Here is a 16,424-nt window from a genome sequence, read left to right on the forward strand (position 1 = left end):
CACACTAAAACAGCAGAAACGAACGGGCAACAGTGCTAATCTTTCCCAACAGGTTGTATGTATAACGTTCCATCCTGTCCCCTTCCCCTACGCATGTTCGATACAAGGGGTGTTTCGTATCTTCATGAGGGGGTTATTTTGATGCAGCAAAATCCATCTCCACCATCAGAAGCTCTGGTGAACATCAGTTAATACTTAGACTCCGCACCTCAGGTGAGCCAGCATCATTCGCCGGGGTGACTGCCTGTGTGTCTATCCTGCTGGTCACTGGTAGTCCTGCTACTGCTATCGCAACTAGTCTTCGGCCTGACCCCTGCTTATGATAGAAAGATAGGATCAGGGCTGCTCTGTGCAACGGATAGCATAAAAAGAAATAACTCCTGCGCACAAGCGGATGGCCAGACAGATGATACAATGACACAGGCTGCCGTCAAGGATGGGGAATTCTAATAAACAACGAGATAAAAAGAAAAGAGGGGCGCACCAGCCATGTGCATTATCTTTTTGTAAAAGTGTTTATTAAATAAAATAATAAAGCAAATTACTCACAAACGGTAGTGGAACAAGGTGCAATGTGAAGACTGCACCGACTAGCAGCAAGTGGTTCTAAGATGAGCAAAACCTTCCAAAGATCGTAGAGCACGCAAGCGTCACTACCAGCTGACACGTTTCAAAGGGCACATCCCTTTTTCCTCAGAGCTCAGCAGTGAACCCTCCTTCAGCAGTCCCTGTATATATAGTGTGCCAAAAGGCACTATCAGTAGATCAGGGAGGGCACATGGGGCCCCTCCCATTCAACCTCAACAAACCCCTCCCTCCCAGGTACCTCTATCATGTGGACAAAAATGCAAATAACTGAAAAACAATAATTAAATAGATGAAATAATGTCAAATGAAGACAAGTAGTGCCAAATCAGGGCTGCCCATTGATGGAAACATAGTACACCCTTGGCATATTGCACACATAGGGTGCGGAGTGACAAGAATCATGCTAGCCTATTTAGGGGGACACCACATATAGGTGAGAGTATAAACTGTACCTTTGGCAGCCTCTCGAGTCCCTGTACGTGTGGACGACACCGCACCACAAGGTGTGCAGCATGCCCATCACTTCCAATAGAACAAGGTCGTCTTGTGAGGGGAGTACATGTGAAGGGACAACCCAAACTAGAGAATACTACTGAACAGGGATGGTGCTGAAGGAGATGAACACATGTAGCACCTTACAGTAACTTATAAAACAATAGCTACTAAATACATAACGCTACTGGCAATGTACCCAAAAATAGGGGGGGGGGGGGAGCAGACAATAAATAAGTGAAAATACAGGGAAGCAGACAATAAATAAGTAAAAATGCAGGTGTTCCCTCCCCAGTAACTGTGTGCAACATGTGATTGTCAATAACAAAAAGATACACATATTTTGTAAATACGAAAAATATCACTAATGGTGTCACAATAGTAGTATTAATAGACAATAATATTAGTAAAAATGAAAAAAATAATTAAAAATTATGTAAAAATACATGGTTAATAGACTCAAAAACCTATTAAAAAAGCATAATGGAGCACAAAAACAGAGAGCCAACTAATATAAGGAGATATAGCAAAGATGGAGAGGGGGAAGGGTTGAAGGGAGGAAGGAGGAAGGTGGAGGGAGGAGAAGTGTGGGAGCACCACTAATGAGCTTTGCAAAGTCACGTGATTTTATGAACCTCAGGATCCTCATTCAAACCCCCGGGGGTCATGTTCCCGAGAGTGAAGATCCAATAGGCTTCGCGTTTGCAGAGCCTTTGGTGTCTTCTACCCCTATCGAGGCCGCCCCCAATGGACTCAATCCCAAACACTCTCATGCCAGATGGATCTCCATGGTGTGCTTCCTGAAAATGCCAAAGAACCGGATATTTGACCCATGTGTTGGTGATGTCACATTTATGTTCGCCAATACGCACTCTCATGGGACGAGAAGTATGGCCAACCTAAAGGCGCCCGCACAGACAAATAATACCGTACACCACATGGTCCGCCCCGCAGTTAATAAACTGCTTCAGACGGTGGACCCTACCGTCCTTGCCAGTGACTGTCTTTTTTCTGTGCCACATGTATTGGCATGTGCCACAATTCCTGACACTACATTTGCACCTACCTTTCTGGTCAAAAATGGTTGACCATGCATTGGTGGACTTACTTGAGGGCTCCCTCACCATACTGGGAGCTATGAGGCCTCTCAAGTCTCATGGTTTTCTATACACTATATTCGGTCCATCCAAAAGGTGCTTGCTTAGCACTGAATCGTGCTTAAAGATACTCCAATTCTTCCGTAAAATGCTTTGTATTTCAAAAGCTTTGTTGGTGTATTGAGTGGAGAAACGGGTTTGTATAGTGTCCTGATTTGTGGTGGAGGTGGACAGTGGATCATGTGCAGGAGTCTCATCATACAAGTGGGCATATTTGTTGAAGGCAGTCTCGATTAGGGTGGGATCATAGCCCTTGTCTAGAAATTTGTTTCAGAGGATCTTACTCTGTTCCAGGTAGTCACTTTTCTTAGTGCAAGTGCGCTTTAGACGGCAGAACTGTCCATAAGGGACGTTTCTAATCCTGGCAAAGAGGCCCAGGTTCGCCCCATACGGGTTATTGTTCCAAATGGACAATTCCTCCCAATAACCCATAAAGATGTTGGCATAGCTGGGGGCGAACACCATTGCACAGAGCAGGTAAGTAGAACATGTTGTTAAAAAAAAAAAAGCTTTAAAGTCACTTTAAGCTGTCTTACCTCACATTACTATCAAGTTCTTCCATCACAGTCAGTAGGCATGGGAGGCTGGCAAGTTGGTGCCCTTGTGATCAAGCTTTCCCTAAAAAAGGCAAAAATAAGATATGAAACAATGACTAACAATAGAATTCATATAAACATGAATAAAAGCATAATTTAGATGAACATTGGTGTCTGTTTTCTATTGTGAGCTGCTTGAAAATCCAGTCAACTTCTGCAATACAAGAAATGTTCCCATTCCCTGCCGAACTGAAGCCAGTACAAATATTGTACAGGTGTGAGGAGACTGACAGATAAGAGTGCAGCACATGCTCTGACAAAGGACTTATCTGTTTAGATATCCAAAGAGCAAAGATATCTGCTATAGAAGGTAAGAAAGGGTAGGGGAGCCCGACAGTGGCCAATAGAAATGTTATGGCATTCATTTCACATCTGCTCTTGTCCGACAAGTCCTGTTTTCCACAATTCCACCTTTTAACATTATATTGATATTGTGGGTGATGTGGGATGCAGTGGTGGTTGTGAGGTTATTAACTGTAAAAAATGACAGGTTTTGCTTTTTCAAAATCGGTTTCTAATCCTAATGTCAGAAAGTAAGTGAATATCTCTCAGATATGAGGGAGGATTTAAATGAGTACTAAAGTCACATTTGTTACATTAAGTACTAAAAAAAAAGCAATAACCACTGACATAAAACACTGTAATATTTTTTTTTCTCACTTTGAAAATGTGTGCATAATCTTAGTCTATCCCTATTGATGCAACTGCTGTTTGTTGGCTCTTCATAACTGCCAGCTGGGGGAGTGATACCTCAACATCCTGCTGAATGCAAAAGTGAAAAAATCACATCCCCAACATCCTTTAGATGTGCATGTTCCATGAAGGAAGTTGGCCAGTGGATGATGTATTGTAGACCTTAGCTTTTCAGTAAGCCCAGCACTTGCTTGATTACATTCTCATGCCTGCATTTAAAACATAAATCAAGCAACTGATCAGCACAGCACAACTAAAGTCTGCACCATCCAGTGACCAGCTAGAAGGAGCATGCTGGTCTAAAGGGTTGCTGGAGATGTGCTCCCTCACTCAAGCCCATCACTTGTCATAACTTACACTCTCTGCTCCCAGTGCATCTGAATGTATGACTACACCAGCGGGAGGAGAGAGCAGAATGAATTGTAGACACAGGTAAAAAGGAAATGGATGCATCTCTGGAATAATTCTAAGATAATTACGAGGACTAAATGTACACAGAAGTTTAAAGAAACAAAATGAAACAATTGAGAATTGAAACTCCCTACTGTACTCCCTACTAGAAGGTTTCCCTTTACTTTTATTTTTTATTACAACTGTAACATTTTATGTTTTCCATGACTTTCTATAGAGTAACAATGGTCACCATGAAAAACAGAGAAGCTGAATCTCTCCAGTGGGGATACGGACAGCAAAAAACCTGGAAAGAGATTATAATCTTTACTAACTCTATCCAAAACCAAAAAGAGAAGCAATGATTAGAAATGCACTTGAACCATAAGTGACAAAACATCAAAAATGCTTTTATTTAGGCCCCATGCACATAAGACATTTAAAATAAACTCTTTCTGGACAGGGCTGGTGCAAGGATTTTTGACACCCTAGACAAGCCTCATTTTGCCTCCCCGCCCTTGGCTTCACCCCTGACTCCACCCATAAATGCGGCCCTACCAGCATCCATAAATACAGGCTTACCAGCAACCATAAATGTGGCTTTACCAGCACCCATGAATGTGGCCTTACCAGCACCCATGAATGTGGCCTTACCAGCACCCATGAATGTGGCCTTACCAGCACCGATAAATGTGGCCTTACCAGCACCCATGAATGTGGCCTTACCAGCACCCATAAATGCGGCCTTACCAGCACCCATTATTGCGACCTTACCAGCGTACCCATAAATGCAGTCTTACCGGGGGGGGGGACCCCTTGGTACACACGAATCAGAGTGATTGTCAGATCTCTATACATACACTATATTTGTATACATGTACATGCAATAATGCAGTCTGAGACTAAAAACTTTCATGTGTGCATGGACACATAGGATAACATAGAGGGGAGTTTAAGCGCAGTTAAAAAATGCCTAAACTCACAAAAACGTGATTTTAACAGCAGCAGTGTACATAAGGCCTTAATGTGTCAACAAACATACACATTGCCCCTCTCAAAAATGCTGTCAAAAGATTTACATAAAATAGATTTGGATCTATTGTAAACCTTCATAAATCTGAATTAGTGGTTTGTTTTAGAATCAAATTTTTCCCCAGCTTAAAGGTAAGGCAGTAGCAAAATAATTGGGTATACCTGTAATGTGCATCTTGAGCATCATCCAGAACACTTACTAGTGCTGAATGGTTCATAGAAATTAGATACATAGGGGTTGATTTACTAAAGGCAAAAAGACTGTGTACTTCGCAAAGTGCAGTTGCACTCTGCAAGTGCACTTGCTCCAAAGCTTAGTAAATGAGCAGAAGCTCTGCTGATGTCCAATACCCAATTATGTTCAAGCAAAAATGCAGTTTTTGTTATTTTACTTGCATGTGATTGGGTACTCTTTGCAAAGTGAAGCCTTACCTCATTTACTAAGCTCTGGAGCAACTGCACTTGCAGAGGGCAACTGCACTTTGCAAAGTGCACGGTCTATTTGCCTTTAGTAAATCAACCCCATACTGTCCTGTGAGGAAGGAACAAACTACTGACAGACCAAAATGCCCAGACTTGAGAGCTAGGCCAAAGCCTGATGGGAAACCCTTCACACTAATACGCTCAGGAGTTAGTTATACCTTCATACATTCTGGGGGCGGTCATCGCTGGATCAAACTGCATCAGGGAGGACTTCACCCTAGTAAAAGAGTGGTGACAGGTCATTGACGTACTGTTTGCTGCTGTTACTATCTGTTTGATTTTAAAAGACAATATGCTGGAAGTAACTATCGAATACTTCTCTTATTCTGTGGATTATAAATCTCCCAGTTGGGAAGTGAGCACTCAACCGTAAGTAAAGGAAACAGGACATTCATGTTCCAAGGGCAAGTGGTTAGGTTGGGCCCTTGGTAGACAATGTGCACTTCTCATGCTGCAGGTATATGTATTGCCTTTAGGCAAGTTACTTCTGCTTATTGTGTCAGTGTCTTTCCCTCACACTGGCTTGTGTGTGTTCAGGACCAGTTATTCCATAGGCAGCTGTGGGAACAGACCAGAGACTGTGGGGACAGACGCAGCCTTGTTAAGGCTGGGTTCACACTATTGTGAATTGGATGCAGGTTTCCCCGCTTCCAATTTGCATGTCAGGAGACTGTGACCAGCTCCCAATGGAGGCAGTTCACACAGCTCCAGGACGGCTGCTAAGCTAATTGCACAGGAGTCCTGTGTGTCTTCTGGTCTGTTTCAGGTCCGAATTCAGCCAAAAATTCAGATCAGAAATTGGACCTGAACCGGTGAACAAGGATGCTCCGGATCCCGTCTGTGAGCCGCTCTGCATGGCAGTGTGAACCCAGCCTCAGGGTGCCATATGTGTAATAATGTGCTTTGCAGTATTATTCTGCTCTTTATTTCCTAACCTCATTATCTTTTCCTGTCAATAAAACCCATTTAAAAACAGTTTCAGGTGTGTCAGTGTTACTCCAGTCCAGGTATGGTCGGTCATTACCAGAGCAGAGAAGAAGAGCGCAAACATTCTAGCGGTACCTCTGGGGGCAACACTGCATATGATTAAATCATTTGAAATACTTCTATGAATTAAGCATATGAATTGTGGCACACTAAGTAAAATTTAAATAAAATCACAACATGCACAATAGCCGGCCATACACAGGTTGCAGGAAAGACATTAGCTTGGATCCACCCTTGAACACAGACAGTGTTGATGCGGAATTCCACCTTCCGAGTCATTGTATTTTCCCAGTGGGGGGGGCTAGGGGAAGCCGTCCCTGCCAGGAGAAAACAGTGATTATTGCTAGCGGCTATAGCAGCTGCTAGCGATAATCGCAAGTAAAAACCTGGCATGCTGGTTATACCCAAGTTGATCAATCGATCAACGTGATACATTCAGCCTGCCTATACATGGTTTGAATCTCAGCCGGTTCCTGCTGAACCGGCCAAGATTCTAACTGTGTAAGGCCTGCCTAATGTAGTCTCTGACCACAGCTCTTCCCTCAGTTGTAAAGGAAAGGAATCATATCTGCAAGAATCACTATCTTCTGGACATACTGAAAGCACAACTTTCAAATTGAGCTTTGCAAAGGAAAAAAAAAAAAAAAATATATATATATATATATATATATATATATATATATATATATATATATATATATAAAATAGAGGAGGTTCTGGTGCTACCTTGTTTAAAAGTGTTAAGGTTTAGAGGTACTTTTAATTCCCACACATCATATGTATGAACTCTAAAGTTCCTGTCCCCAAACTGCTGGCTCATGATAGTGGCCTTCTCCCTTTCAGCCTAAGCTGTTGTGTGTTAGTAAGGGTTATTTGGAACCCTTACCAGTCCAGCTCCAGCAACCCATGCTTTGTTTAAAGTAGTGTCTCACACTTTGAATATAGGGACCCCCCCCCTTCCCTATACCTTCAGTAACCAAATGTGTTTTACTATATATTGATAATATGGTGCATTATTATGACATAGTTGCCCTTATTTGGACCCAAGTTAAAATAAGCAAAGCGGTTAGTGCAGTCCAAAGATAAAGGTACATTTGTCCATTAATTTGTCCAAAATTCTACTGGGAGGATAGCCCATACACCAAGATACAATTTGAGCTAAGGAAGTGCACCAGTAAACAGTTCAAAAGACACCAAGGATTGGTGAGAGATCCAAGTTTGGAACAGAGAAAAGACAGAAAGGCCACTATGCAATCTGAATGTGAGAAATTACCAACAAACGGCCCAAAGGATCTCTACCAGTTCATGAGAATGATACCTGGTGAACCTTGGATCTCTGAGTGGCCTGATTTCTGAGGTTTTGGATTGAAGTGGATTATATCAGACAATAACAGATCTTTGTATCATAATTTAATCTTTATGTGGTTCCATGTTTCTACTCACTGTAAAATTTTATAAAACCAGTTTCTTAGGATCTCTCTTCAAGAAGGTTTCATGCAGTATGAACTGCTGTAAAAATTAACAGGTATGAATACCAGTTCCTTTTGTTAGGAAATGCTGAAGATTAAGAACCTGAACCCCCTTCTGCCAATGACATATTCATTTAGATTTGAAGCAATGATAATTGTGTAATCTCAGTGATCCCAGCAGCAAAGCTATAAATTGACATATATATCGATTACAGAGAAGTCACAACAAAGGTCTCCCAGCACCTTTCCATTAATCTATGAATCATACTCTAAAAGCATTAAATACTGCCATTGGTTGTCATCACACTTAAAAGATTGATGTTTTTTTTATAGGTATATGACAAAAGAAACCTATTGAAAGCTGAAGTACTGTTCAGAGATTGAAAAGAAGATGACATGTAGTGCAGGATGCTATTTTTAATTCTTTTTAAGACTTGTTAATAGTTTTCACAGAGACATGTAATTGGTTAATTAACTCTAATTACATTTGTTTGAAGCAGCTCATGGTTTCATGATTTTATGCAGATATAGCCTAAATTACCCACAACTGAAAGATATCCTTTTTTGTTTAGTCTATCAGCTGTAATAATGATTCTGATGTCAGGGAGACCATTCAAGTCGTCTACATTTGCACTCAGAATGTGTTAAGGGCTTATCTCACATGTCATTTTAATAATTCACCGACAAATGCCTGATCTGAAAAGGAGGTATTTATTAGAAAAGGGTTTGAAATGCTGTACATGTAAACCCAATCACTAAAATATATTTCACTAATATCTGAAACTGCCATTTCAAATCATCTAACATTAAAATTTTGTCTATTTGATGGCAGGTTTAATCACTGGCTTTTAATTTCTCTTAAGGGTCCAGGCAATGAGATCTTGCCTTGGAGAATATAAATGGGCCCTAATTCTGTGACTGTAACTTATCTCTCCAGGCTTTAAGCTGAAGTCTGAGAAAAATAAAAACTTACCCTTGAAGTGGGGCTTTCCTGCACTTCAAGATTTAAGTGCTCCTTAACAGTTTTACTTACCGTATCCCACACTCTCAGAGCTTTTTGAGCTCATTTTCTCTCTGAAGCTTGGGGTTGTAGTCCGGCTGTCAAGGTCCTCATTTATATTGTAGGACTGCTGGTCCTGCTTGCACATAATAGCAATGAATGAACAGGGCAAGGCATGGTTTTGCCGGATCCAGAAGAGGGTTCACTAACACTGAAACTAGCCGAACTCAAAGGAAGACTAAGGAAGCTGAATCTTATTATTTTTTTCTAGCCTTTATCAAGATTAATTTGCAAGCTTTTGTTATAAAAGGTTTAGCTGGACACTGCCATGAAGGACATGTACCAATAGAAAAAAAAAAAGAGAAGGTCTTTTAACGTGGCTTTAAAAGAGAAGTATGGACTTGTGAAAACAAAACCACTTATACACACCTAGATGGATGCAGCATCGATCTGATGCTGCATCTGTACCCCGCCGACTCTAGGACTGAGAACCAAGCGATCAATGACCACTGATTTCTCAGTTCTCAGCCTTTAGTGAGCAAAGAGCCGGTGATTGTCAGTCACCGGCTCTTTGCTCTGCCCCTCCAGTGTTCACTGGAACACTGGGCTGGGAAGGGGGCATGAGCAGCTGGCTCAGGCTATCAGAGGCTCACCAAGAGGCTGAGCCAACTGCTGGTCCAGGCATATGGGTGGATCCCGACTGTAAAGTTGGGATCTTTCCCGAGCCTGGCTTGGCTGAGTGACTTCAGCCAACAGTGGACTTTTGCCAGGTTGTGGGCTGAAAATGGACTCCTGTGATCCCCAGGAGAAGTATAGCCAAAACAGCTTTGCCGACACTTCTTTAAGGGTCACAATAATCCTTTTAATGACAACTTTGACATGTGTTAGTAAAACTGTGAATATCTTTGCAACCAATTACTGTGTCCAGGGGAATGATACCTTGTCTTGTTTAGGACTAGGGATGAGCCGAACACCCTCCTGTTCGGTTCGCAGCGAGACATGCGAACAGGCAAAAAATTTGGCAGAACACACGGACACCGTTAAAGTCTATGGGACACGAACATGAATAATCAAAAGTGCTCATTTTAAAGGCATATATGCAAGTTATTGTCATAAAAAGTGTTTGGGGACCTGGGTCCTGCCCCAGAGGACATGTATCAATGCAAAGCATTTTTTTAAAAACTGCTGTTTTTTCGGGAGCAGTGATTTCTTTAATGCTTAAAGTGAAACAATAAAAATGAAATATTCCTTTAAATATTGTGCCTGGGGGGTGTCTATAGTATGCCTTTACAGTGGCGCATTTTTCCCATGTTTAGAACAGTCTGAGAGCAAAATGACATTTCTAAAGGAAAAATTGTCCTTTAAAACTGATCGCTCTCCCGTCCCCCCTTTTTTCCTGCGGCCTGCCAGGTCAGATAAGGGTCTGGTATGGATTTTGGGGAGGGGCCATAGGCCATTTTTTTTTTAATTTGGGGCAGAGTTCCCCTAATTTCCATATCAGACCCGAAGGGCCTGGTATGGATTTTAGGGGGACCCCCACGCAATTTTTTTTTTTAATTTTGGTTCGGGGTTCCCTCTAATATCCATACCAGACCCAAAGGGCCTGGTAATGGACTGGGGGGGGATCTCATGCTCTTTTTTTCAATTAGTTTTATCTATGTTGCCAAGACCCGACAATTTATTACAGCCGCGATCAGTTTTAAATGCCAATTTTTCTTTTAGAAATGTCATTTTGCTGTGGTACTGTTCTCCCAAAAAAAACTGCAGTTTTTAAAAAATCTTTTTGCATTGATACATGTCCCCTGAGGCAGGAACCAGGTCCCCAAACACTTTTTATGACAATAATTTGCATATAAGCCTTTAAAATGAGCACTTTAGATTTTTCATGTTAGTGTCCCATAGACTTTAACGGTGGACGTTAGGAAAAGTCCTGCAAGCAATCTTTGAGGCAGTTTGGTAGTGCTGTATTTAGCACTCCCAAAACGCCATGCCCATTGAAATGAATGGGCAGTGCTTCCAAAGAGCCTGAAAAGCGCTTTGGAAGCGCCACAACACGGGCACTTTTAACCCCTTCTTTGGGGTCAAAAGTGCCTCGCTAGCGACCAAAAAGCTAAAATGAGCGGCGCTTTAGCACTAATGCGGCCATGGTCCCAGTGTGAAAGGGGTCTAAGTCTTCAGGCTGGGAGTGTGCAATGGAAGACACTTTTTTGAATAGAGGAGCTGCACAGAGTGTGACTTGCTGTGATCGCAGTGCTCTAACCTTATCAGTTTCACTACTAGAACTTCAGTGCTTACCACACTGCCAAAGGTTGTGTGTCAGTAGCATTTTTCAAGAAAGAAACAGTTTCCACCTGTGTGGCACACATCATTTGGGTACCTCATTGGTACCATGCTAATGCTCCAATAACGTTTTTGTCCACACTTCAGATTTAATTATGCATCTGTTTACAGTGAAAACCTGTCTTCAGTAATAAATCTGTTGCAGACTTTGCAAATCTGTTACAGTTCCAGTTTTTGCATGACTAGAGTTCATATCCACTTCAGCTTAACAATAAATTAATTGAATTTTGTCTTTCTTATTGAACAAATCTGGTACATGAATCAAAAAAAGCTTCTTTTGTATTTTTTTTTATTATTAAAGCCATGTTTTGTTTAAAGGTTTGACATATGATTAAAGCTGTAACCTCATAAAACGTAAGGTCTCAGTCTCTTGTAAATCCATACAGTGTTTCCTGCAATGGTTGCTGGCTGGGCAAGAGTCCATCTAGCTCCTCACATATTGTGGATATGCATAAAGGAAGGTCCCAAACACCACACACCTAGCAAAGCCATTAGTAAACAGGTAAAAGCAGACTCAACCTGGGAATCACCTCCACGATTGGGCCCCATGGGCAGGAAGAAATGCATAGGGGGCGTGGCTTTGGATGAAGCTGGCTGATGCTACTTTTACCCATTTACTAATGGTTTTGCTAGGTATGCAGTGTTTGGGACCTTTTTCTATGCATATGATTAGAGCTCCTTTGCATCCTTTATAGAACTTTTATGTTAGTACTTTCAACATTTTGTTGACTGAACCTTGCTCATATTTCTAATATATAACCTTTATAGTAATACTGAATTTTTTATTTCTTCCCTAGAAATAAGCAAACTTTCCTAGAATACCCTCTGTCATTAATGTACACTGGCCCTGTTGTAAATAGCTTTTCTAAGGTTGGTTATTTTTTTTTATTATTATTTCATCCTGCATATGCTAGAAGAGACATTTTGAGGACCCATACTTATTTATCCCGGTTTACACAGAATGTACATGTGTCCAGATATAAAGATTACAGAGGAAGTATAAGGTTGAGGCCATATAGGTAAATAAAATAATGCACTGACCGCAATATTTACAAGGTAGGAACAGAAAATTATTTTATTGCGCTGCTGCACAGAATCATGAATATTCAACCTCAGCATAATGGCAAACCAACCAGACAGGAAAGCAAGAATTAAAAAAGGAGAAACACATGAGCATTATCAACACTATAGGAATCTTGATTGTGGCACAGAAAATAAGAATGAATAGCATTAAAAGAGATTTTGACAAATTGTTCAGAGTGTGGCAATGCCACGGTCTATTTGCAGCACCATAAAGTATCTTAGGTGATGCAAAAAGATAGATTAAAGGAAAATTGCATTCTAGGCAAGGTAGCAGATCTTCCCTACCACCACCACCACCTTTTAGCCCTTTCATTAACATTAATAATGATTGCAATAGGCACAGAGAAGCCACCCTATTTGCATTGTTACTACTGGCATGGCCTGCCCAAATGGTCAACTGCTTTGACCAATTGGGCTATCCTTCTGGTTTATTGCACAAGCATGAAGACCATAGTTTGGCTTCCTAAGTTGGTTTGTGAGTAATTTGGTTCTGCAGAGGACCAATAATGAAGCAGAAGAGTAAAAACATGGACTATTTTTATGGGTTTCTTCTTGGGTTTGGTAGCACCAGAGGCACGGTCAACATCATTGGTATCTTAGACTAGGTAGGGAACTGTTGGGAATTTGCCAGAAATAGAGATTCTGCTCTTTACTTTACAGAGACATGACAGCAACTGAGAGGAAGTCTCTAAAAAGTAATCTGTCACCACTGGAAGATTTTCCAAAACCTCCTGTTTTGTGACAAATGTAACCTTTTTTTAAATTCCCATCACTTTCTGTCTCAGTGTTGGGGCAGCATGGGTTATAACTTTTCCCAAAAAAAGAAATTGTCTAGTGATATAATTTAATGCATATGGGCTTTGCCTGCAAAAAGCATTGGGTGAAGGTGGGGAAAAATGTTTTAAAACAACTTGTAGGGGTATGTCTAAGGAAATATTGCACACATTGGATTGTGATTAAATCCACCATTAGAACTGAATGGGCAGATAAGCCCTCTCTGTGATGACTTTTATGGATTCCTTAGGGCATTGTGGGTATAAGTTAAGTAGCTTTTTTTTTTCATAAATGTAATTTCAATCTTAGTGGGGGATTATAGGGTAGACCATGGTCAGTTTCTCTTTGCCATGGCTCTTCTACGTCCCTTCTATTATTACATGTGTCTTTATAAAATGTATGCAGGTTTTTGAAAGTACAGAGCTTAGCAAGGATTGTTCGCTGCTCTGCTCTATACTGTTTGTTCTTTACTTTCTAAATATTCAATAATAACAATTGTAACAGAACTGAATGGGGAGCTGAGACAGTTCACAATCAGAACCTCCTGCTCACACTGATCCAGTCTTACGCTAGCTAACAAAGGAAGTATTGAGAGGAATGATGAAACCTAATTTTTTTTTTCACTTAATGTCTATTTCAAAGTTATATTTTCTTATGGAGCTATTTTTTTAAAAATTTGGGTTGGTGAGATTCCTCTAACATTCGCTTAACAATGTATGCTGAAAATTACTTCTTCAATGTTTGTAAGTATATTAGAACAGTATCTCACAAAAGTGAGTACACCCCTCGCATTTTTGTACCCCTAAGTGAAAATGTCTAAATTGGGCCCAAAGTGTCAATATTTTGTGTGGCCACCATTATTTTCCAGCACTGCCTTACCCCTTTTGGGCATGGAGTTCACCAGAGCTTCACAAGTTGCCACTGGAGTCCTCTTCCACTCCTCCATGATGACATCATGAAGCTGGTGGATGCTGGAGACCTTGCGCTACTCCACCTTCCGTTTGAGGATGCCCCACAGATGCTCAATAGGGTTTGGGTCTGGAGACATGCTTGGCCAGTCCATCACCTTTACACTCAGCTTCTTTAGCAAGGAAGTGGTAGTCTTGGAGGTGTGTTTGGGATCATTATCATGTTGGAATACTGCCCTGCGGCCCAGTCTTTGAAGGGACGGGTCATGCTCTGCTTCAGTATGTCACAGTACAGCTTGTCATTCATGGTTCCCTCAATGAACTGTAGTTCCCCAGTGCCGACAGCACTCATGCAGCCCCAGACCATGACACTCCCACCACCATGCCTGACTTTAGGTAAGACACACTTGTCTTTGTACTCCTCACCTGGTTGCCGCCACACTTGCTTGACACCATCTGAACCAAATAAGTTTGTCTTGGTCTCATCAGACCACAGGACATGGTTCCAGTAATCCATGTCCTTAGTCTGCTTGTCTTCAGCAAACTGTTTGCGGGCTTTCTTGTGCATAATCTTAAGAAAAGGCTTCCTTCTGGGATGACAGCCATGCAGACCAATTTGATGCAGTGTGCGACGTATGGTCTGAGCACTGACAGGCTGACCCCCTCAACCTCTGTAGCAATGCGGACCACACTCATACGTCTATTTCCCATGTTGCAGCTCAGTTTTAGGGTCTGGGCAAAGCATGCACCTGAACTAATTTGGCCAATCACAACGCGCTCTTCTGAGAGAGCCATAATTGGCCAAAGGCAGGGTGTCTTTGGCCAATCATGTCTCAGGGGTACTAAGTCCATGCCCCACACTATATAAGGCTGCTTACATAGCCGGCCGTGTGTAGTGTTGTTGGTGTGGACAGAGAGATAGCTTGAGAGATATTCAGTTAGTGGCAGTGTATTTGATATATATATATATATATATATATATATATATATATATAGCATAGACTTTATATTCAGTGTTTACACAGTCTAGTACATATATATATATATATATATATATATATATATACTCTGCATCCAGTGTAGCCTATATGTACAGTGCATTTGGTGGTGTATAGTTTCTAATACACTGCAGGCGGTGCACACAGTATATAATACAGTGTAGTGTGATGTTGCAAAACAAAAAATACATCATGTGTGGAAGGTAACCAAGGAGAGGCAGACGCTCACAACAGGCCACCAAAAGAGGGCCAGCAGCCTCTGTGTCTACAGTCAACAGTGGTGGTCATGGACATGGTGCATCCTCTGCAGGTGGCTGTGGGGCACGCTTGTCCTTTTTTTCTGCTGCTGGCCGTGTTATTGAGCTACAACATGCAGAAGGCATGGTTGGTGGAGTGGAAAATGAAGCCGTCCTCATCCTCCTCATTCTCTGTCACCCAAGCTCAGAGTAGTTTGCCTTCCAATGCAGCTGCCAAAGCGGCCTATACCACCAGCTCCTTGTCCACAGTCACTCCTTCCATAGCCCCACCATCATTCACTGAGGAGTTCCCAGCATTATTCGACCACAATGTCGGTTATATGCTGCTGGAGGATGCAAAGCGATTTGAAGGCTCCGATGTTGGTTCACAGGTTGAGGAAGGGAGTAACGTGAGCCTAGAGAGAGGGGGGTGCTACAGAAGGACAAGAAACTGGCAGTCATATTCCCCCAGCTGCAGCATACTGCCAAGTTTGCTCCAGTGATGAGGAGGGAGGGGAAGATGAGGTCACTGACTGTACTTGGGTGCCTGAGAGAAGAGAGAAGGAAAGTGAGGAGGAGGAGGCACAACTCCAATGGGGGGCAGCTGTCCCTCTAGGGGGCAGCTTAAGGGCAGCCACCCTATTGCATCACACTGCAGCGCTCCACAGGAGCAGGGCGCTACTGACTCCCCGCTGACTTTTAAAAGTTCCTTGGTGTGAGCCTTTTTCAACCGTTGCTGTTTGCAACCTATGTCTGAAGCGGATCAAGCGTGGCCAGAACAGCAACCACTTGGGCACCACATGCTTGACCAGCCATATGACAACCTGCCATGCAGTCCGTTGGCAACAGCACTTAAAAGACCCACTTCATAGAAAAAGGCGGACTTCTCCTTGCTCCTCATCTGGGATCTCCAACCCTACTATACCTCCAGTCCTCTCAAAAACCTGCACTGAGAGGAAGGTATAGCAATAGGTGCCTGGCCAAATTGCTAGCACTGCAACTTCTGCCTTTTCAGCTGGTAGACTCTGCTCTCTTTCGTGAATTTGTGGAATGTACCTCAGTAGCAGGTTCCAAAACGCCATTTCTTTTCACAGAAGGCCATTCCGGCTCTCTACCGGCATGTGGAAGGCAATGTTTGGCCTTGTTGGACAGAGCGGTCAGCAGTAAGGTTCATATTACCGCTGACTCATGGTCCAGT

General features: G+C 42.1%; 1 protein-coding gene across 2 annotated transcripts in view; it reads right to left on the reverse strand.

Annotated features, from left to right (window-relative positions):
• The window catches only part of HTR4 (5-hydroxytryptamine receptor 4), an 842,991-nt gene that overhangs the window by 494,420 nt on the left and 332,147 nt on the right, over positions 1-16,424 (reverse strand). For both annotated transcript variants that reach the window (XM_073620556.1, XM_073620555.1), the window contains exon 2: positions 2,774-2,855. In XM_073620556.1, the coding sequence (XP_073476657.1) occupies positions 2,774-2,799 (26 nt within the window). In that variant the 5' untranslated portion in view covers positions 2,800-2,855. The remainder of the gene's footprint in view (positions 1-2,773; positions 2,856-16,424) is intronic.

This window comes from Aquarana catesbeiana, linkage group LG03 (genome assembly GCF_042186555.1).
Source record: "Aquarana catesbeiana isolate 2022-GZ linkage group LG03, ASM4218655v1, whole genome shotgun sequence".
In the NCBI taxonomy this organism is placed as follows: Eukaryota; Metazoa; Chordata; class Amphibia; order Anura; family Ranidae; genus Aquarana; species Aquarana catesbeiana.